The 23,341-nt window shown below is 44.3% G+C and overlaps 1 protein-coding gene across 2 annotated transcripts in view; it reads right to left on the bottom strand.

Annotated features, from left to right (window-relative positions):
* The window catches only part of TFDP1 (transcription factor Dp-1), a 160,816-nt gene that overhangs the window by 79,526 nt on the left and 57,949 nt on the right, over positions 1 to 23,341 (bottom strand). For both annotated transcript variants that reach the window (XM_088458704.1, XM_088458713.1), the window contains exons 4-5: positions 17,355 to 17,455; positions 1,950 to 2,071 (exon numbers count right to left, since the gene is read on the bottom strand). In XM_088458704.1, coding sequence (XP_088314830.1) covers positions 1,950 to 2,071; positions 17,355 to 17,455 — 223 coding nt within the window. The remainder of the gene's footprint in view (positions 1 to 1,949; positions 2,072 to 17,354; positions 17,456 to 23,341) is intronic.

Raw genomic sequence — 23,341 nt, 5'->3', positions numbered from 1 at the left:
TTTTCCAGCGCCTCTCCTCTCTGGTTTCTCCAACTAACTGTTCCCACTCTCAAACATCAGCCTCTATTCCCTTAGCACCTTCTATCAACCAAAACATGTACAGTCACTGCAGTCTTTATACTCTTGACCATGGTCTTCCGCACAACAAAACCGCTCTCCATTGACGGAAAGAGCTCTCCGTGTACACACTACCTCATCCCTAGACACTGCAGCCCCTGCCACCACTTAGCTTCCAGCTCAGATGTGACGCTCCAAGCACACCACAGTCTTTCTCCAACTATTCCTCCTCTCCTAGTCACTTTGTGCAGGTTGTCTATAACTGCCTCAAAAGCGCTCTTCTCATGCCCAATGATACTCCCTTCACTATACAGAGACTGCCTTCATAAAAATAACCCATGTCTAATGGGCATATCTCCATACTCGTCCTCCGACACACCTCTATCACTTACAATACTGGTAACCACATTCTCAGGGGGTGTCTGTAGCACTGTTATCTTCTGGATTACTTGATCTAAGTTGCTTTTTTTTTCTTAATGGATACTTCATAACTTAAGGCATCATTTCCATGTAAACAAAGAGATGGCGTTCACTATTAAGACTGCTAACGGATTAAAATCCTGGACTACCATGGAAACCAGTTGCATGCCACATGAGGTAGTGAAAAGAGGTTTCAAAAAGTGCCTCTGAGCTCTGTACTGTGACCTCTACCCCCCCCTCCTCTGACACATGACAGTCCACAAGGTGTAGGTTCAGCATGTCAGCCATTTTATCTGCCCTTTAGAGATTCTAAAAGGGAGGTAATGCATGCTTAAAAAAAAAAAAAAAATCTACACCATGCGGGATTGCCGTTTAATCCAAGTGATAATGAATGAAATACATTGTACATAGATAGACTAATTCGTTAAAAAAATATATACTTTTACACTTCTACCATTGACATCAGGTTATTAAAGGGGTAGCTTCATACAAAAATAGCTGCTGTAATTTCAAAAGCGGATACTCATGTGGCACATCAGTTTAAATCAGAGCTCTACCACAAAATTTCACACTCCCACCTCAAAAGGAAGATTTATGAGGGGTCAGAATGCCAACGAGGTTGCTGAAAGAAAAACACACTGACTGAAATCCTTCTTACCACTTCCCATCATGTTTCCTGGTGCTGTGTGTGTAACATACTCAAAACCAGTACGGCAATTTGATCGCAGGGTATTATGGCCTATAAGAAGTTATAACGTGGACTTCCTGTGTCTAAGGACACCGGTTTTATCCAAGAGCTAGTAAGCAACTCATGCCAAGTAAAGAGCGCGAGTGCCACTTGATGCATTTATTGCATGATCAGCGCATTATGAAACCAGCAGGGTTAACAATACTTACCAGCCGGTGTCGGGATTTTCTGCTGTCGGGCTTCCAGTATCGGGATTTGAACCAGCAGCTTTTAAGCAACCCAACCCTTACACAGTACTGCCAAACATAATACCCCCAGACAACCTATAAACATATACCTTTAGCACCTAATATTCAAATCAATGATCAGAGCAGGATATTTGAACAAACTGTGCCAACAAAACATTCCTCCAACTAAAGATATTATATGCTATAGATTAGCAATGTGCTTAGTTACTCACCTATATGTACAGTCATGTAACTTACGATTGGAAATAGTATCTCAAAGATCCATACACAGAATTTTGGAATTATTTATACCGGGCACAAATACAAAATTACTCAAATTACCAACACAACGCAGGAGATAATTATATGTCACCTTGGGTCCATATAACCAAGAAACACACACATGGAGTTTTGTGCTCCAGAGTTGCATGAAGTGTAGAAACAATAATGGGGAAAATCATTTTTACTTCCAAGTTACCTTAAAAGGCTCACAAGACCCTTCTCACTGCAAAAACGTAGCTATAATGAAGGCTTAGCCAAGTACATTACTTGCTTACCCTGCAGACCACGGAGAGGAGTCGACCGCTTGGTTCTGAGATACAAAGTGCGTGTTTGGAGTATGTGGACTTCCTAATAAAATGGTGTTTGGTGCAGATTGTCTTTGTGGTGTGCCAATGACCTATGATTAAAGTAAAAAAAAAAAAAAGAAAAAGAAAGCATACAAATTTATGTTACAGCTGAAGCGGTAAAAAACAAATTGGTTACAAAGATATGAAATGCATATAAAATAACAATTTTGAAAAAAGTTTTATTTTTCGATTTTATTAATTGACCATATAGAGTATATATGAAATAAGGCAAAAACAGCAGCACATTTCTAATTACTGAACAGTCCCAGTCATAACCGCTCTGACAATATATTAAGAAACTGCGTGAATGTGGGAGAGGTGTGAGTTAACACCACTGTGCCTAGGTCGTATGAAAAATGTAAGTGAATGAAGGATTGGTGGAGACCCATTGCAAAAAAGCATGATGCAGATATGTGCGTTAGCAGGAGCTCAGTGCCCTAAAACATATTGTCAGCCTTATGATTTACAAGAAATTGCAGTTACTTTCTCAAATGTTCGAGGAGTTTAGGATTCTTGTTAAATATACATTTTAGAAGAAGTTTTATTCTTGCTCCTTACATAACCAGAAAATGTAAAGGCATTTGGAGGACACAAGATATTCAAATACCTCAATTATTTTTTAACTTTAGATGTAATATTTACAAATTGTTTTCATGCTCAAACAATAATTACAATCCCTGAACAAAACTGCGGCCATGTTAAGGGGTTTTCACTCCTCAGACATAAAAAAAGCTTAAAAACATACATCAACTTGAAGTTAACACAAGAATGTCAACTACCCGCAAAGTCACTGCTGAACTAAGAAAAATTAAATAAGGGAGGTTGGGACGAGATGTTTCACCCCATAATACAATATTTGTCACAAGGATGAAAATTAAAACTTAAATGTACAAACAATGAAATGCGCTGTACAGAAACGTATTGATTTCTGGTTTACTAATTGTCCAACACTGCAGCTCAAGAGCAGATTTTATTTGCAAAGCAAAATGAAAATGTATTTCCAGGAAGCAATACATATACTGTGGCAAAACCTGAGAACTACAGTCCTTCAAAAGCCCCACTAGAGCGACAATATATGCAAAATAAATAATACCAAGGTTAAAAAGGAAGTGCACATTTAATGAAGATAATATCAGGAGTTATTTTAAGCTAGCTATCCTTTGGTTCTCCTCCTTAACTGGATAAATGCACTACTTACCATGACCCTATTAATTGCTGAGAGAGGATTTTTTTTTATCATCATCTGCTAAGTCCAAGTGACCTCGTTCAATGTTAACTGCTCAAACCAGAGCATCCTGATGCATCAAATAGTTCCAGACAATAAATATATCTTTACTATCTATGGTAAGTGTTAAAAAACAATTTTATACACACACCATCAAGTATAAGAAAAGCCTTAGAGTATGAAACAGTTTAAACTGCATAAAGATCAACTGGCACAGTCACAAATCTGTTTATACAGTAACAAGTAAACCATGAAAAAAATGAGAGATAGAGATATATATATATATATATAAATCTCTCTCTCCTTGCAAAAGTATTCACCCCTTTGGCTTTTTACCTTTTTTGTTACATTACAAAAAGAAAACACCATTAAGGGAAAATATGAGATATGGTAAGAACTTACCTTTGTTATCTCTATTTCTACGAAGTCCATAGGGTTCCACAGGATACCTTGGGGTATAGGTGTGACGTCAGTCATCGGGCACCATAGAGTTAAGCTTTCAGCCTCCCAGGATGCACTAGGGTCCCCCCCTCCTATAGCCCGCCCCCGAGCCAAGGCACCTCAGTTAGTTACCAAGCCATAGGCCGGAGGAGGAGAAGGAAGAGAGAGAAAGAAGATCTGGATACACACAAGAATCACATTCTCACCAGAGTGAGACGGAAAAACAGGTGACCAGACCAAAGCCCATCTGCAGCACAGGTGCGACAGGGCGGGAGTCCTGTGGAACCCTATGGACTTCGTAGAAAGAGAGATAACAAAGGTAAGTTCTTACCATATCTCATATTTTCTACTTCAGGGTCCATAGGGTATCCACAGGATACCTTGGGGATGTCCCAAAGCAGTATCCTTTAAGGGTGGGGACGCTCCTGTGCAGAAAGGAGAATCCGCCGCCCGAAGGAAGCATCCTGAGAGGCGAAGGTGTCAAACCTGTAATACCTCACGAAGGTATGGACAGAGGACCACGTAGCAGCCTTGCAGATCTGGACTGCAGAGGCACCACGTCGAGCTGCCCACGAAGGACCCACAGACCTAGTGGAATGAGCCTTCACAGAAGGAGGAACCGGCAGGCCTTCATGAAGATAAGCTTCAGAAATAGCCATACGGATCCAGGCTGCCAAAGTTTGCTTTGAAGCAGGCCAACCCTTTTTACGGAAGCCATAGAGGACAAACAAGGCGTCCGACTTCCTAAAGGAAGAAGTGCGGTCAACATAAGTCCTTAAGGCCCGCACAACATCAAAGTGGCCTCACCCACTGAAAGACCAGGTGAGTTAAAGGCCGGAACAACTATTTCCTCGTTAACATGAAACTGGGAAACAACTTTGGGAAGAAATTCAGGTAGAGTGCGGAGCACTGCCCTGTTCCCATGAAAAATGAAGAAAGGGGGTCTACAAGAGAGAGCCCCTAAATCAGAAACACGTCTTGGCGAAGCTATGGCCAGAAGGAAAACAGTCTTAGCTGTTAGCCATTTAAGATCCACTGAGCCCAGTGGTTCAAACAGCGGTCCCTGGAGAGCCCTCAGGACCACAGCCAAATCCCAAGGCGCCACAGGTGGAACAAAGGGCGGCTGAATGCGGAGAACACCTTGCATAAAGGTGCGCACATCCGGGATTGTAGCAATCCTACGGTGAAACCAGACAGACAGGGCCGAAACCTGTACCTTCAAAGAAGCAAGGCAAAGCCCATGATCTAGTCCCGCTTGTAGGAAGGCGAGTATCCGAGACAGACGAAATTCCCGCGGTGCATAACCTCTCGGTCGACACCACTGGAAGAATGTATGCCACACGCGATGGTATATCCTCGCGGAAGACTGCTTCCGAGCTCGTAACATGGTATGCACCACAGAGCTGGAAAACCCCCTGGACCTCAGCATGGCTGTCTCAGCCACGCCGTCAAAGACAGCCGAGTCAGGTCCGGGTGAAGACAGGGACCCTGCGACAGAAGGTCCGGTCATAGCGGCAACCGCAGAGGACTGTCCACGGACAGACCTTGAAGGTCTGAGAACCAGTGCCGTCTGGGCCACGCGGGAGCTATCAACAGGAGCGTCCCTCCTTCCTGTTTGAATTTCCGAATTACCCGTGGAAGAAGGGAAATCGGAGGAAACCGGTATGCGAACCGGAATGTCCACCGGACGGACAGAGCATCCACCAGAGACGCCCCTTCGTCTCTTGTGCGAGACCCGTACACCGGCAACTTGTTGTTGTGCCGGGACGCCATGAGGTCGATCTCTGGAAGACCCCATCTGTCCACCAGCAGTTGAAAAACGTCCGGGTGCAGGGACCATTCCCCCGGATGAACGTCCTGGCGACTTAGAAAGTCCGCCTCCCAATTTAGCACTCCCGGGATGTAGACCGCTGATATGGCCGGAAGATTGCGCTCCGCCCATACCAAAATCTCCACGAGAGCCGCCCGACTTCGGGTTCCTCCTTGCCTGTTTATGTAGGCCACGGTGGTAGCGTTGTCCGACTGGACCTGCACCGGACGACCCTGGAGAACCCGATGTGCCTGCCGGAGAGCATTGAAGACCGCACGGAGTTCCAAGATATTGATTGGAAGCTCCGCTTCTGTCGGGGTCCACCTGCCCTGGAACAAGTGTGGACCCGAAAATGCTCCCCAGCCCCGAAGACTGGCGTCCGTTGTCAACAGGACCCAATTTGGAACCCAGAACGGATGTCCCTTGCTGAGATGGGTCGTCTGTAACCAACAGGCAAGGGACAGGCGAACCTCCGAGGTGAGCACAATCGTCTGGGAATTCAGAGACTGAGGCAGCCCGTTCCACTTGGACAGGATCAGGTGCTGCAGAGGTCTGGAGTGAAACTGGGCATATTCCACCATGTCGAACACCGACACCATGGAGCCCAGTAACCTCATCACCGAGTGTAGAGACACACGGCGGCTGTGCAGACAACTGCGCACCCTCGACTGTAAAGCAGAGATCTTTTCCCCCCGTCATGAAGATCCTTTGCTGTCCTGAGTCCAATAAGGCTCCGAGGTGCAGAATCCGCCGAGACGGGATTAGAGTGGACTTCTGCCAGTTGATTAACCAGCCGTGCCGTTGCAGTATTGCAATGGTCAGGTCCAAGTGGCGTAGAAGGAGCTCGGGAGATCCTGCCACTAATAAAAAGGTTGTCCAAGTACGGCAACATACGGACTCCCTGCAGCCGCAGAGAAGCCGCCATGACCGCCATCACCTTGGTGAACACACGTGGTGCTGTCGCCAGGCCAAAAGGTAACGCCCGAAACTGGAAGTGGTCGCTGCGGATTGCAAACCTGAGGAACTGTTGATGGCGCAAAAGAATAGGGACATGCAGGTAAGCGTCCTGTATGTCCAATGACACCATGTAGTCCCCAGGTTCCAGCGCCAGAATGATGGACCATAGGGTCTCCATCCGAAACTTCGGCACCCGCAAAGACTTGTTGAGAGCTTTGAGGTTTAGAATCGGACGATACGACCCATTGGGTTTCTGCACCAAAAAAAGATTTGAATAGAAACCCTGGCCCCTCTGGGAGAATGGAACAGGCACTATAACTCCAGCCTGGAGCATAGTGTGCAAGACCTTCCGCAGCTCCGTAGCCTTGTTCAGGTCTGATGGTAGACCCGTGGTGAAGAATCGAGCCGGGGGTCTGTGCTGGAAAGAGAGTGTGTACCCTTGGGAGACCCTCGAGAACCCAAGTGTCTGTCGTGGTAACCGACCAACACCGGGCGAACTGCAGCAGGCGGCCTCCCACTTTGGGATCCCCCAAAGGGAGGCCCGGACCGCCAGGCCGCAGGCTTGTCATCTGGCTTAGGGGCCGGATGTCTGGTACTCCATGCCTGCTTCCGGGGCTTGGCCGATTTCTTAGGACCAGCCTGTCGAGGAAAAGACTGTGGTTTGGGCCTGCCCTGGGCCCTATAAGACCGAAAGGACGATGGTCCAGAACCAGAAGGAGCAGCGGCGACGGGAGACATGCCGATTTGGCTGCCGCCAGCGTGGCCACAATCTTGTCTAGATCTGGACTGAAGAGAACTTCTCCGGTAAATGGCAACGCCTCCAAACCCTTTTTGGAATCAGCGTCCGCCTTCCAGGATCGCAACCACAAGGTGCGACGAGCGGCCACCGCTGCTGAAGAAATTCTAGACACCAGAGTACTAATGTCTAAGGCCGCCTCGTTGATGTAAGTGGCCGAATCACGGAGATAACCAATCAACTCCGCCTGATCGGCCGGACAGTCGGAATCAAAAGACGCCTCTAATGAATCCGCCCAGCGCTCCATCGCTCTGGCAACCCAGCAAATGGCCATAGCCGGCCGTGCTGCCCCCCCGTAAGGGAATAAGCGGACTTCAGGCAGATCTCCACCTTGCGGTCCGTAGCATCCTTAAGGGAGGACATGGATGGCATCGGCAATGTGGTACTACGGACAAGACGGGTCACATGAAAATCCACCTGTGGAGGGGATTCCCACTTAGCAAAATAATTATCCGCGAACGGATAAGCCACCGCCAGGCGCCTTTGCGGCTGGTAACATTTGCCAGGCTGTTTCCACGCCTCCTCTAAATGGTCCATTAACTGACCCGAAAGAGGAAAGACTGTGGCATCGCCCTTCACATCTTTAAAAAAGGCGTACTTGGATTTAGCCGCTGGGGGAACTTCGTCCTCAATCACCAAGGCTGTGCGGACTGCCCGAATAAGTCCAGGAATATACACTCTGGACTTAGCGTCAGCGTCCTTAGTATGGAGAGGTTCCTGATCGTAAGGATCCAGAATCTCCCCATCATCAGACGTCCCTTCGTCATCCTCATAAGGAGCCGACAGACGCCACCGGGCGTTTATGTGGCCGCATCACAGACTCCCCTTGCAACACATCCGACAAGGCTGTACAGAACTCGTCAGGGAGTTAACCCACGCCGGCTCCTGAGAAACCGGGAGCGGGGAAATAGGGAGACTGTGGGGTACCACCAATTGTCGTGGGAAACCCTGCACGACACCACTGACTGCTAGGACAAACCCATCTGTGTAAACGCAGGCTGCGGAGCTAACTGGCCCACTAAGGTCGTAAGCGCCTGAGCGAAACAAGCCCAGGGCGGCTCCTGTACCGGTGCTGTAACCGTAATAGGCCGCGCCATTGACAAACACTGCCGGCAGAGACCCTCCGCGCTTCCCTCCCCCTCCGCTAACGGTACTTTACACGTAGTACACTGTAGCCGGAGAGGAAAATCACTTTCAGACATGACGGCACCATGTGACCCCTCTCACCAATTATATATTAAATAGGCGAGAGACCACCCTGCAGCACCGCACCGCAAGGGCTTAGCAGAAAGGACAGGGACAGTAATAAAGCTGACAGTCAGAAGAAAAGTTACAGGCAGCAGCGCTAGCACAGTCACATACAATGCAAAGAAAAATCAATTCCTGCACTAACAGCGCTGATCACTCTTACCTGGCTCCACGCTGCAGCCAGTCCCGAGGGAGCCCCCTGCCTGGGGACTCTGGACCATGTAACAGCGGGGACCCCGCTGCTTACCTTGCTGTCCCCCTTGAATCCGGCCGTGGTCCGGATCATCTGGGGTCACCGCTAGCTGTGACCCCAGATGCTCACCAGCATCCCCGGATCGGTATCGGCGGGGGTGTAGGGAAGACAGCATGGACGTCAGGACTGACTGTCCATGCTGTACATCCAGATGTGCAGCCACAGCTGCATGAAGAAAAGCTTCAGGGGCTCTTCTAGCCCCCACTCCAACAGGTGCACCCGACTCCGGCCGGGCACCAAACGAAACTGAGGTGCCTTGGCTCGGGGGCGGGGTATAGGAGGGGGACCCTAGTGCATCCTGGGAGGCTGAAAGCTTAACTCTATGGTGCCCGATGACTGACGTAACACCTATACCCCAAGGTATCCTGTGGATACCCTATGAACCCTGAAGTAGAAAGAAGAATGTATTTAGAGATTTATGGGTATCCAGCAAATCCTCCCTAATTGGTGAACACGAGATATTGACTCTCTCAAAATTAGATTTATTACCAGTTATTTATATAGCGCGCACATTCCGCAGCGCTTTACAGAGAGATGAGATGGATTCACCAACTGGGGACTCTTGTGCCCAAGGAGCTCAAAGGTGAGTTCGAACTTTAATGTTTTCTTACCTAAATAGAGGCTGCTGGGTATTAGTTTTAAAATATTTAGTACACTTTATTCATTTTTATTCTATTTTGCACTTTCCCTGCATGTCACCTGCACGTATCCAGTATGCTAAGATATTTTGATTGCTATTACATATATTTTGCACTTTTCCTGATGCAATTTGCACTTATTTAGTATTAAATATATTGTAATGATTGCTGCTATTAGATCAATGCTGCTAATATTTAAAAATTTTACACTTTTTTCTTTTTATGTTTTGGGTCTGTATACAATGGACTTTTGATTACGTGTTGACTTATTATTGATGGATGGTTACTCGGAGGAAAGAAATCAATAGCATTCTGTTTTCAACATTCTGCACATACCATGTGATCGGAGCCTGTTGGAAAGCAAACACGCAACTTCCGGGAGAGTGTGGAAAGCAAGCACGTGATTTCCAGGTGACTGTGGAACGCACTCGGATATCCTGAAGTAGGACAGGACTATGCAGCTGGAGAATGCCGCGGATTGTTAGGGGGAATAGGTGTGATTATTGACGGGGTATTTAAGGAGGGATCATTTTGAGCCATACACGCTTCTGACGAAGGACCACAGTGTCTGAAACGCGTTAAGCGTGGCTCAATATTTTGTTGGACTTCCGGTGTCTCCAGGGTGGCTGTGCCAGTGGTGTCATCCCCTTTGGTAGACTTGGGTACTTCTGGGACTGGGTATTGATTGCTGCTGGGACTTGCGTGCCTGTTGATCCATTGGAGATTTGTGAATGCTTATATTTACTCGTGTTCCTGTAAGTTTTATCTGTGATTACACTGTCAATTTTAAAAGGAATCTACACTATCGTTTCTTTATGTGTCATCCTATGCTCTAAATTGATTGCATTGAGCGATAAGGAGCTGGAAGGCATTTTTTATCTCTACAGACCTCTATTATCAAGGATTTACAAGGAGGAAGACGGAGGCTGCTGTGCAGTATACACAGTGACTATATAGGGTTCTCTGATTTACTCCCTAGTCGGGAAGTTTAATGAATGAACTATTGCCAAGTGTGATGAATTGTGTATTTATTAGATGTGATACACATTTTGGGGGACTGTCTACATGTTTCATGTCACTCTGAAAGCGCTTTCCACTGGTACAAAATCTATATTTTTACATTGCAACCTGTAATTTATTTTTTCATCTGACTTATGTGATGTATCTGCACAAGAGTGTCTAATTTGGTGAAGTGAAATGACAAAAATATATATATAAAAAAAGCAGCTTTATAAATAAAATTCAGAAAATTAGCATATGCATATGTAATCACCCCCTTTTGTTATGAAGCCCCTCAAGAGTTCTGGTGCAACTGATTACCTTCATAAGTCACATAATTAGTGAAATGAAGTCCACCTGTGTGAAATCTAAGTGTCACATGATCTGTCAGTATAAACACACCTTTTCTGAAAGGCCCCAGACGCTGCAACCCCACTAAGCAAGAGGCATCACACCATGAAGACCAAGGAGCTCTCCAAAGTAATTAGGGACAAAGTTGTTGAGAAGTACAATTCTGGGTTGGGTTATAAAATAAAATAAAATCCAAAACTTTGATGATCCCCCGAAGCATCATCAAATCCATAATCAAATGGAAAGAACATGGTACCACAACAAACCTGCCAAGAGAGGGCCGCCCACCCAAACTCAGACCGGGCAAGGAGGGCATTAATCAGAGAGGCAGCACAGAGACCAAAGGTAACCCTGAAGGAGCTGCAGAGACTGGTGTATCTGGCGATGTGACCACAATAAGCCGTACACTCCATAGAGCTGGGTTTTATGGAAGAGTGGCCAGAAAAAAAGCCACTACTTAGTATAAAAATAAGAAGACACGATTTGAGTTGCCAAAAGGCATGTGGGCGACTCCCCAAATGTATGGAGGAAGGTGCTCTGGTCAGATGAGACAAAAATTTTAACTTTTCGTTCACCAAGGAAAACGCTATGTCTGGCGCAAACCCAACACATCCCATCACCCCAAGAACACCATCCCCACAGTGAAACATGGTGGTGGCAGCATCATGATGTGGGGATGTTTTTCAGCACCAGGGACTGGGAAACTGATTCGAGTCGAGGGAAAAATGGATGGTGCTAAATACAGGGATATTCTTGAGCAAAACCTGTTGCAGTCTGCCTGTGATTTGAGACTGGGAAGGAGGCTCACCTTCCAGCAGGACAATGACCCGAAGCATACTGCTAAAGCAACACTTGAGTGGTCTTAAGGGGAAACATGTAAATGTGTTGGAATGGCCTAGTCAAAGCCCAGATCTCAATCCAATTGAGAATCTGTGGTCAGACTTGAAGATTGCTGTTCACAAGTGGAAACCATCCAACATGAAGGAGCTGGAGCAGTTTTGCCTTGAGGAATGGGCAAAAATCCTAGGGGCAAGATGTGGCAAGCTCAGAGACTTATCCAATGGAACTTGCAGCTGTAATTGCTGCAAAAGGTGGCTTGACAAAGTATTGACTGTAGGGGGGGTGAATAGTTATGCACACTGAAGTTTTCTCTTTTGTTCTAAATGTTTGCTTCACAATATAAAAAAAAACAACTTCACAGTTGTAGCAATGTTCTGTGAATGAAATTATGCACACCTTCAAACAATCCATTTTAATTAAATGCAAAGGGGTGTGAATACTTTAGCAAGGCGCCAAAATAAATAAATATATATATATATATATATATATATATATATATATATTTATTTATTTTTTATTTATTAACAGTTTCTTATATAGCGCAGCATATTCCGTTGCGCTTTACAATTGGAAACATTGATAGAACAAAACAGGGTAATAACAGACAGACATAGAGGTAAGAGGGCCCTGCTTGCAAGCTTACAATCTATATATATATATATATATATATATATATATATATATATATACACATACATACATACACACATACACACACACACATATACTTTACCAGTCAAAAGTTTGGACAACTCAATGTTTTTTTTTATTTAAATGATTTTCAACATAGTAGATTAATACTGAAGACATCAAAACTATGAAAGAACACACATTGAATTTTGTTGTAAACAAAAAAAGTGTTAAATCAAAATATGTTTTATATTTTAGATTCCTCAAAGTAGCCCCCCTTTTGCTTGGATGACAGCTTTGCACACTCTTGGCATTCTCTCATTCAGCTTCATGAGGTAGTCTCCTGGAGTGGTTTTGAATTAACAGGTGTGTCTTGTCAAGAGTCAATCTGTGGAATTACTTGCCTTCTTAATGTGTTTGAGACAATCAGTTTTGTTGTGCAGAGGTAGGGTTAGTACACAGTGGCCACCACTATTTGACTACTGTTGTAATCCATATTATGGCACCAACCACTCAACTCAGTAAAGAGAAACGACAGTCCATTACTTTAAAGACATGAAGGTCAGTCGATATGGAAAATTTCAAGAACTTTGAATGTATCCTCAAGTGCAGTTGCAAAAACCAAACTCTATGATAAAACTGGCTCTCATGAGGACCGCCCCAGGAAAGGAAGACCAAGAGTTACCTCTGCTGCAGAGGATACGTTCATTAGAGTTACCAGTCTCAGAAACCGCTACTTAACAGCATCTCAGATTAGAGATCACACACTTTTTCACAGAGTTCAAGTAGCAGACAAATCTCAACATCAACTGTTCAGAGGAGACTGCGTGAATCAGTCCTTCATGGTTGTATTGCTACGAAGAAGCCACTACTGAGGATGAACAACAAGAGGAGAATTGTTTGGGCCAAGAAACACATTAGACCAGTGGAAATCTGTACTTTGGTCTGATGAGTCCAAATTTGAGATTTTCGGTTCCAACCACCGTGTCTTTGTGAGACGCAGAGGTGGTGAGCGGATGGTTTCTGCATGTGTGGTTCCCACTGTGAAGCATGGAGGAGGTGGTATGATGGTGCTTTGCTGGTGACACTGTTGGTGATTTATTCATATTTCAAGGTACACTTAACCAGCATGGCTACCACAGCATTCTGCAGCACCATGCCATCCCATCTGGTTTGCGCTTACTGGGACCATCATTTGTTGTTCAACAAGACAAATGAACCCAAACACACCTCCAGGCTATGTAAGGGCTAGTTGACCAAGAAGGAAAGTGATGGAGTGCTGCGTCAGATGACCTGGCCTCCACAATCACCCGACCAAAACCCAATTGCGCAGGTTTGGGATGAGTTGGACCGCAGGGTGAAGGAAAAGCAGCCAACAAGTGCTCAGTACCTCTGGGAACTCCTTCAAGACTGTTGAAAAACCATTCCAGGAGACTACCTCATGGTGCTGATTGAGAGAATGCCAAGAGTGTGCAAAGCTGACATCCAAGCAAAAGGGGGCTACTGTGAGGAATCTAAAACATTTTGATTTAACACTTTGTTTATAACAAAATTCCATGTGTTCATTCATAGTTTTGATGTCTTCAGTATTAATCTACTATGTTGAAAATTAAACTAAAACCATTGAATGTGTATAATATATATATATATATATATATATATATATATATATATATATATATATATATATATATATATATATATATATATATATATATTTTAAAAAAGGAGCCAGCACATCCATTTAAATGCACCAAAATGTATTAATGTTCAATAGCAGTAAAAAACACGATGAAGTTCACCATAATAGCACATGTACATATAGACTGTCAAGTACCAAACAAAAGCAGCCAGGGTGGTCAAATACACTTGCCAAAGCAGTCATGGTCCATGGGAACATGAACTCAGTTAGCCGTCCAACAGCTGTTTCGGCGCATCCAGCGCCTTCATCAAGGACATCATAACTGACATATGGCGGCAGCATATACACCCAACCTCATATATGACAATCTCACTCACCTGCGGAGAGGCGCAGCCTTCTACAAATAATCCGGAAGTGCGGCTTAGTACACATGCAACATGCTGTGTGTAAACAGGAACACCGGACGTCATTTCAGGAAGTGACGTCACGGGTGTCATGACAACCAAATACAATAACAACCAGCGTTGTTTAAACAAACAATGCATCAGATAATACGTTGCAACAAAAAAGCACAGCCGTATAAATATTAACCATTGAATATATTATAACAAACAACGCTCTTCAGTGAGTTAGTCAATGAGTGGGATATAGATGATGCCACGATAAACACATTATATTTTAGACAAACAATCACATAGACAACATAGAACATAAAAGTGGCATAACAAATGTGCACATGTACAAATAATGATTAAACCTGGGAAAAATCTAGAACCATATATCACCGCATAGGTCATTTTAAAGAAAGCAATTCAAGTATTGTCCCTCATTAAGCCCGTTGGGTACAATACTTGAATTGCTTTCTTTAAAATAACCTATGCGGTGATATATGGTTCTAGATTTTTCCCAGGTTGTTTAATCATTATTTGTACATGTGCACATCTGTTATGCCACATTTATGTTCTATGTTGTCTATGTGATTGTCTATATTATAATGCGTTTATCGTGGCATCATCTATATCCCACTCATTGACTAACTCACTGAAGAGCGTTGTTTGTTATAATATATTCAATGGTTAATATTTATGTGGCTGTGCTTTTTGTTGCAGCGTATTATCTGATGCATTGTTTGTTTAAACAACGCTGGTTGTTATTGTATTTGGTTGTCATGACACCCGTGACGTCACTTCCTGAAATGACGTCCGGTGTTCCGGTTGTTTACACACGGCATGTTACACGTGTACTAAGCTGCACTTCCGGATTGTTTGGAGAAGGCTGCGGGTGCGCGCCTCTCCGTAGGTGAGTGAGATTGTCATGAGGTTGGGTGTATATGCTGCCGCCATATGTCAGTTATGATGTCCTTGATTAAGGCGCTGGATGCGCCGAAACAGCTGTTGGACGGTTAACTGAGTTCATGTTCCCATGTACCAGGACAGCTAACTGAGTTCATGTTCCCATGCACCATGACGGCTTTGGCAAGTGTATTTGACCACCCTGGCTTCTTTTATTTGGTACCTGACCGTCTATATGTACATGTGCTATTATGGTGAACCTCATCATGTGAAAATGGTAACCCTCGTTTTGAAGGATATGGATGAAAGCTATCCGCCAATAATAAGGTGTTCTTATCAGTATCCTTGCAATAGGATCCATATCCTTCAAAACGAGGGTTACCATTTTCACAGCTTCTCAGAGTGGTACGGATTACTTCCAATTTGAATGATTTACCAGGTGCCCTGGAGGAGATGGGTCAGAGATTTGTTGACAGGGGCTACCACAACGATGAGATTGAAGAGGCCATCAATAAATGTATGCACATAAAGCGAGAGGATACACTGGTTAATAAAGTTCCGAAGGTTGGAAACACCAGGATGATATTTTCCTCTACGTACTCAATTGTCTCTAAGCATATTCGTGAAGTGGTGCTATGACACTGGCACATTCTACAGTGTGATGATAGCATAGGGTCACTTTGTCAGGACAAACCGCTTTGTTATAAAAGAAGTACTATCATCAAACAAATAGTGTCTATATCTGACATAGGACCAATTTCCAACAAAAGTTGGCTACGCTCTAAAAATGGAGCATACAAATGCCATGGGTGTGTCAACTGTCAGTTGCTAATTCTAGGCACTCACTTTCTGAATCCTAAAAGAAACATCAGTTACGAAATTCAACATCATTTAGACTGTAATAGTCGTTTTGTGGTTTATTTAATCAAATGCCCCTGCAACTTGCTCTATGTGGGCAAGACTATCCGTACACTCAAGGAGAGAATTGCCCCCCATCGTTCTTCAATTAAGAAAGCCCTGCATATGGTCGATATTAATACGCCACCAGTTGCGAGACATTTCGCCACAGCTAAACACCTCATTAAGGATATTAAATGTATGCCGATTGATTGCATTCTTCCCCTGAGACGAGGGGGCGACAGGAATAAGTTCCTATTGCAGAGGGAAACTTTTGGATTGACCGTTTGAACACTGTTGTACCCAATGGGCTTAATGAGGGTCAATATCTGAGCTGTTTTCTTTGATTTTTTTTTTTTTTTAATTGAGCTCCTGTCGATTAATGTATGCATCTTGTGCTCTCCATCATAGGTTTTTTTTGTATATATTTTTTGGTTTTTCATTTTTTTTTTATTTTGGGTATTGCTATATTGATGTGTGTTGTCTATTGTCATGTGTTGTTTGTGTCACTGTGTTTATTACTGGCATCCAGTTTTGATTGAAATGCACTTGAACCATTAATAGCCACTTTATTAAGCGGATTAGTTTGACTTGGATTAGGTCATTATATTTCCCCTTGCACGCATTATTGGCTATAAATATAGCCTGCTTTTGGCTTTGTTATGATTATGCGGCTCCGTGGTTACCGTTTTTTGTGTTGTCTAGGTTACCGTCACGTCATCTCCGATCATGTGATCGGGTTTGTCACGTGGATTGGCTACACACGTTCCCCACGTGTGCGTCCAGCCACTTCCTGGGACAGTTGTGTACAGAGGGGTGGATGCGCGCACCTGTGGGTGAGTTTACTAATGAGTGTGGCTTTTTATATGGCTCATTGTGCTTCAGTCTTTTCTGCTCTTGATAAAGGCGCATGCAGCACCGAAACAGCTGTCAAGATTAGACTTGCTGCTCTAGGGTCCGGTGAGATGCATACTGACAGTTTGGTGACCACCATGGTTTCATTAAGTATACTATTATGAAGTTATGCTTCACCTCTGTTGGACTCTATCAGTGATTGTTATCATTCATGCTGCTGCTCTTTGCTGCTATTTTTTGAATACAGACTTTTTTTGCATTCATTTATTGGATGTGCTGGTTCTTTGAATTTGCTGTCTACCATTATCTTATGTACCGTGCACTCCTCCATTGACTCCTCTAATGAGTGCTACTGGGACCTGAACTCAGATATATATATATACACACACACAAACACATACATATAATATAAAAAATTATAATTTTTTTATTCTTTCAGTCTAAAAAATGTTGGCTTACCACTTGTTGAGAAATATTGACATTGGACTGTCCAAATGTTTTGGGTAGTAACTGTTTTCCAACAGAAGACGACGAATGAACAGCCAACAATGACACTACACCTACAAATAAGAGAAATAAATAGCTTTAGTTTAAGACCTTTCAAAAAAAATCATAGGTAAAAGAAATGGTTAGAACACTAGTCAGCACATACTTTGTACATATCCATTTGAACCAGAAAGATTTATCTCCATTGCTAAACTATTATCTTCTTAACAGTGGAGACAAATGCAGCAGGCATCATAGTACGTTAAAATGATATTCATTGAGATAAAATAAAAAAAGAAAAAAATTTTGTTTATATGGTTAATTGGATACTTGCACAACATTTTAAAAGTTCCCTGTGTACACTGAAGTGGAATTGGTCATGCGATAGGTGCCTAGTATAGTGAAATCCTCGAGCGCAGTAACTCGACGTGGCATCGATTCCACAAGTGGACGTTAGACCCCTGGAAGTGGTTGACCCATGCCGTCTGGATAGCTTATCACAGCTCCCCGATATATGTAGGTTGCAGGATCTTGGGTGCGAATGGACCTCTCCACCACGTCCCATAAATGCTCAATTGGGTTCATGTCGGGCTAACGTGGTAGCCACACCAGTTGGTCTGAAGTCTCCAGAATGCTCCTCGAACCAATTCTGGACAACTTGGGACTGATGACAGTATTATCCTGCTGGAATATTCCATCGTTGTGGGGGTACCTGAATTCCATGATGGGCTGCAAATGCTCATCAAGCAATGCAATGTAGCGGTTAACTGTCAATGATGTGTTCAGGTGGACTAGCGGACTCAACCATTGGGTCCGCTGGTCCACATGAATCACCAGCAGCCTGCATGGTGCCTTGTCAACAACTGGGTCCACGGCCTCAGGGGGTCTGCCCCACACCAAACCCTACCATCATCCCGAAACAACTGGAACCATGATGCATCAGACCACATTACATGTTGCCAGTGCTCCAGGGTCCAATTAATAACATGAGCCCAGGTGAGGCGCAGTGTCCGGTGTTGTAGTGCTAGGGGCACTCTGGTGAATCTTCTGCTCCCATATCCTATGGAAGCTAAAGAACGCTGCACTGACCTGCTGGATATAAATCCAGTACCTCCTGCATTAAATGTGATTGTGATTTTAGCCAGTGTCGCTTGTCTGTTACCATGGACAATTCTGGCCAGACAGAGTCACAATCATTAAGCACCCATGGTCGGCCACTGTGCTGTTCACGGTAGGTATTAATCCCATCCATGAGGAATTACATGCGACACCGTAGATTGAGGAATGTTGAATGTCCGAACAAAGTCAGAAATGGAATTTCCCAACCGTCATGCACCCACTATCACGACCCATTCAAACTCTGCTACTTCACTTTGCACTGCCATTAGCAGCGTAGTCGGTGTTCAAATTGACTCACAATATGTCAGATTACAACTGATGCTGGTCTGGGCATTTCCAAGCAGCCATAGTACAGTGTCACCACCTACCTTTATATACTACTAGACACATCAGAGTACATGAAAGGTCAACTTAATGGTACATTCAGTGATCGCACAGAAACAAAAATAGTGTGGGTCCCAGGGACCCATCTAAATAAAATAAAAATTGGGGTCCTACCTTACTGTGTCAGGGTCCAAACATAATGACCATCTCACCACATGGTATTAGTCCTAGCCATAAGCCCTTTTAATGGATCTCAGACCTCCCCATATTAAAGTTTAATATTTATTTATAAATTGCATAATGCGTTGGCATGATTTGCTCAGTGCATATTTTTTTATACAAACTTTGCTCTTTGATCCTAAAGGAGTCTTCCGTTTAGATTAGGACACAAATGAGCACAAATAATCTTGTATATACACTGCAAGCTGTAGGAAGATGAGTGTTCGGTGTGACGGCTGGATGGCCGTGGCTGGGATTTAAGAGGTGCAACATAATTTGTGAAAACCTGAGCTATGTATAGTGCATGTTAGTTTATATTAGCTTAAGGGAACTGCTGAAGGTGGGTGAAAGGTGTCAAACCCTGAACATATAGCAAATCTATAGGATACCTACAGCAGTACACCCTGGATGATGCGCAACGGCTGGGTTGGCATTGCTAGTTGCTTCGGTAGAGATCTTGGGCCTGATTCTGAGTCGCACGCAGCATCATCTATTGCCGGTCACCAGTCTGTGACTTTATGCAGAGGTCACTACAAACGCCATCCCCTGTGTACATCGATGAGGCTGAATTTGCATACACTTACACACCATCTGCACATGCAGTAATACTGCCTGGTGTGTCTTTAGACGCCACCATCGGTCACACAATCAAAGTCTGCACCTGCAGTTCCTCCATCTGACACTGGTTTTTTATGTCTGACACGCCCATAAGACTGACCATCTTAGTATGCAATGCTTGTCACCGCCCATCACTCTTCCACAGCATTTCTGATACTGCACGCCTTGATCGCAATAGCAACTTTGTGCATACGCTCTGTATAATGCATGCACCATAAAAGAGTAGGAATTTTCACGTATGTGCAGTTGAAAAAAAAAAAATCACTCATCTTCGTGAAGACTGGCACTGCATGTGACTGTAAATCAGGCACATTTGATGGTATGGAAGAAAAAATAGAGTTATGGTTGACTTATCTAGATAACTTTTTTTAGAGGTCCATAGGGACCACAGGGATATTATGGTTGGAAGACCAGGCACCAAACGGTTAAAGCTTCTGCTCTCCAAATGCCCCGAGTCCTTCCCCATGTACACCCCAGCCCCCAGCTATAGGACTTCAGTTTAGTTAACAAGCCTCAAGGCTGGAGAAGGCAAGAGGAGAAGGAAGAACAATCGTACACCAGAAACACTAACATAAGATGAGGGAATTTGTGACCGAAAGAATATAACCCAATGAAGCCAGGTGAGTCAAGGTGGGCGCCTTATGGACCTCGAAGAAAATAAGTTATTTAAGTATACCGAATTAGTGTCCCAAAAGGTAGCATCCTGAGAGGCAGAAGTATCAAAGGCATAAAACCAAAGAAAACAGAAGACCACGTGGGCTGCCTTACAGATCTGTTCAGCAGAGGCACCGCGGACTAAATGCCCACGATGGCCCTACAGACCAAGTAGAATGTGCTGTCACCGTGCTTGGGACAGGGAGATCAGCCTGTGTGTGCACCTGAGAGATAGTCATGCGTAGCCATCTTGACAGGAACCGATTATTTGGCAATGCTAGTTTGTGAAAACCAAATACAAAAAGAGCATCTGATTTTCTAACAGAGTTTGTACGCTCCAGAAAGATACGGAGAGCACGAACTACATCCAGGGAGGCTTCAGCTACAGAAATGTCTGAAGTCTGAAAAGCTGAAACAACAATTTCTTAATTTACATGAAACCGGACACTACCTTAGGAAGGTAACCCTTTTTTGAGCAAAGAAAAGCTTTATCCTGGTGAAAAATCAAAAATGGGGAGCAACGAGAGTGCTGCCAAATCAGAGATCCTGTGAGCAGAAGAAATAGCAAGAAGAAAAAGTGTCTTTGCTGTTAACCACTTCAAATCCAAAGTACAAAGGTTCAAATGGGGAAGTTTGTAGTCCCTTAAAAACCAAAGACAAGTCCCACGGTGCTACCGGTGGAACAAAAAGGAGAGTGAACTCGCAAAACAATTTCTAACATCTGGCAATGAAGCAATCTTCTTCTGGAACCAGACTGACAGTGCAGAAACCTGCACTCTCAAAGTGGCCAGGCATACACCTTGGTCTAATCCGGTCTGCAGAAATCCTGAATATCTTAGGATCATACTTCCTATGGAAACACCATTGACCAAAAAAGATACCAAACTAATAGATGCGGGCGGAAGCAGGCTTCTGTGCTCTAATCATCGTCTGAAATACAGAACTGGAAAAAACCTTTCGCTCTTAAGATGGAAGATTAAAGAGCCACGCTATCAAAGCCAGGCGAGGTAAGTCCGGATGTTGGCAAATCCTGCCATAGAGGAAGAGGATATGGACTGTCTATGGACAGATTCTGTATGTAGGTGAAAGAAATTACGTCTGGGCCAAGCCGGAGTTACCAGCATTAACGTTCTACCTTCCTGCTTGAATTTTTGGAGAACTCTTGGAAGTAGAGAAAATCGAAGGAAAGACATACACCAGCTTGAAGTCCCATCTTACTGCCTGTGTCCAGGAAGGCTGCTGATGGGTCTCTGGACCTGGGGACCTTGTGGTTGTGGCGTGATGGCATGAGTTCCCTCTCTCGTAGATCCTATTTGTTTACCAGGAGCTGAAACACTCCCGGATGGAGATACCACTCCGGCATGTATGCCCTAGCGACTTAGGAAGTCTGCTTCCCAATTGAGTATTCCCGGTATAAATATTGCCCAGATGGCCAGAAGAGGACGTTCTGCCTAAATCAGAACCTTTGTCACTTCTTTTATGGCTGCATAACTTCTTGTGCCTCCCTGATTATTGAGGTAGGCCATTGTAATCGCATTGTCGGACTAGATCTGGACCGGCCTGCCCTAGAGCAGGTCCTGTGCCATGACAAGAGCTCTGTATACTGCTCGCAGTTCCAGAATGTTTATTGGCAGATCACTATCGATTTGTAAATCTTCCCTGAAAGGTGTGACGACCTGTCACTGCTCCCCATCCGCAAAGGCTGGCGTCCGTGGTGAGCAACACCCCAGTTGGAATGCAGAAAGGGTGCCCTTTGTTTAGATGATCCTTTCTTAGCCACCACAGGAGGGAGTGACGAACCTCTGGAGTGAGAAGGATCCTCTGAGACCTTATCAGATGATGTCCATTCCACCTGGAGAGAATCCATCTTTGTAGAGACCTGGAATGGAACTGAGCATACCCCACCATGTTGAAGGTGGATACCATTGATCCCAGTACCTGCATTGATAACAGAATGAATACCCTTTGTTTGCGTAGCAGCTTGCGTATTTGCAATGCTAGATCCACAACCTTGTCCTCTGGCAGAAACACCCTTTGTGCACGAGAATCAAGAAACGCTCCCAGATATACCATCTGCTGTGTTGGAGAAAGTGATTTCTTCCAATTTATTATCCAGCCGTGCCTTTTTAGGTAGGCTATGGTCATTTGAAGATGGTTTTGTAACATAACCAGAGTCTGCACCAATATCAGAAGGTCATCCAGATATGGCAGATTCTGACTCACTGATGCCTGAGAAACAGTTAGGACTGCCATTTTATTTTGGTAAATACTCGGGGAGCCAAAGCTAGGCCAAAGGGTAAAGCCTGAAATTGGTAATGTTGCTGAAGGACAGCAAACCATAACAATTGTTGGTGGGATGGTATAATATAAACATGCAGATATGCATCCTGACTGTCCAGGGAAATCATGTAATTCCCCGGCTTCATTGCCAAAATAATTGATCAGAGCATTTCAATACGAAACTTGGGTATGTGGATAAACCTTTTGAGGGTTTTTAGATTTAGTATAGGGCGATAAGCCCCATTTGGTTTCTGAATCAGAAACATAATAATCACCTCCTTGTTGAGGCACAGGAACTGGGACTATTACCCCTGAAAAGCTAAGGCCTTGACTACATCTGAAGGATCTGTGCAAAAATACTAATGGGGATGTCTCCTTAAAGTGAGGACATACCCCTGAGAGACCACTTCTCAGACCAAGGCATGTGTTTGACACCAACAATCTGCAAACTGAAGTTGGCCTCCCACCCTGGGTTCCCCCAGGAGGAGGCCCAGCCCATCAGGCCAGGGCTTGTTGTCCAGCTTAGAAGCTGGACGTCTTGCCAGGCCTGACCTTTTAGTTTGTCGATTAGACTTGCTAAAACTAGTTGGCCTAGAGGAAGACTGTTCTGTTGCTCGTCCCCGAGGATGGAAAGACTGAAAGGAAACCTGCCTAGATTTAGTATTTGACTTGATGGCAGAGCTGCAGACTTAAGCCGCCAGAGAAGTGGTTATATTAACCAATCTGCTCCAAAAACTACCTTTCCA

Source organism: Taudactylus pleione, unplaced genomic scaffold, assembly GCF_031769625.1.
Source record: "Taudactylus pleione unplaced genomic scaffold, aTauple2 ptg000041l, whole genome shotgun sequence".
NCBI lineage: Eukaryota > Metazoa > Chordata > Amphibia > Anura > Myobatrachidae > Taudactylus > Taudactylus pleione.
The sequence above is the reverse complement of the archived record's forward strand: the minus strand, read 5'-3'. Positions and strand labels throughout refer to the sequence as shown.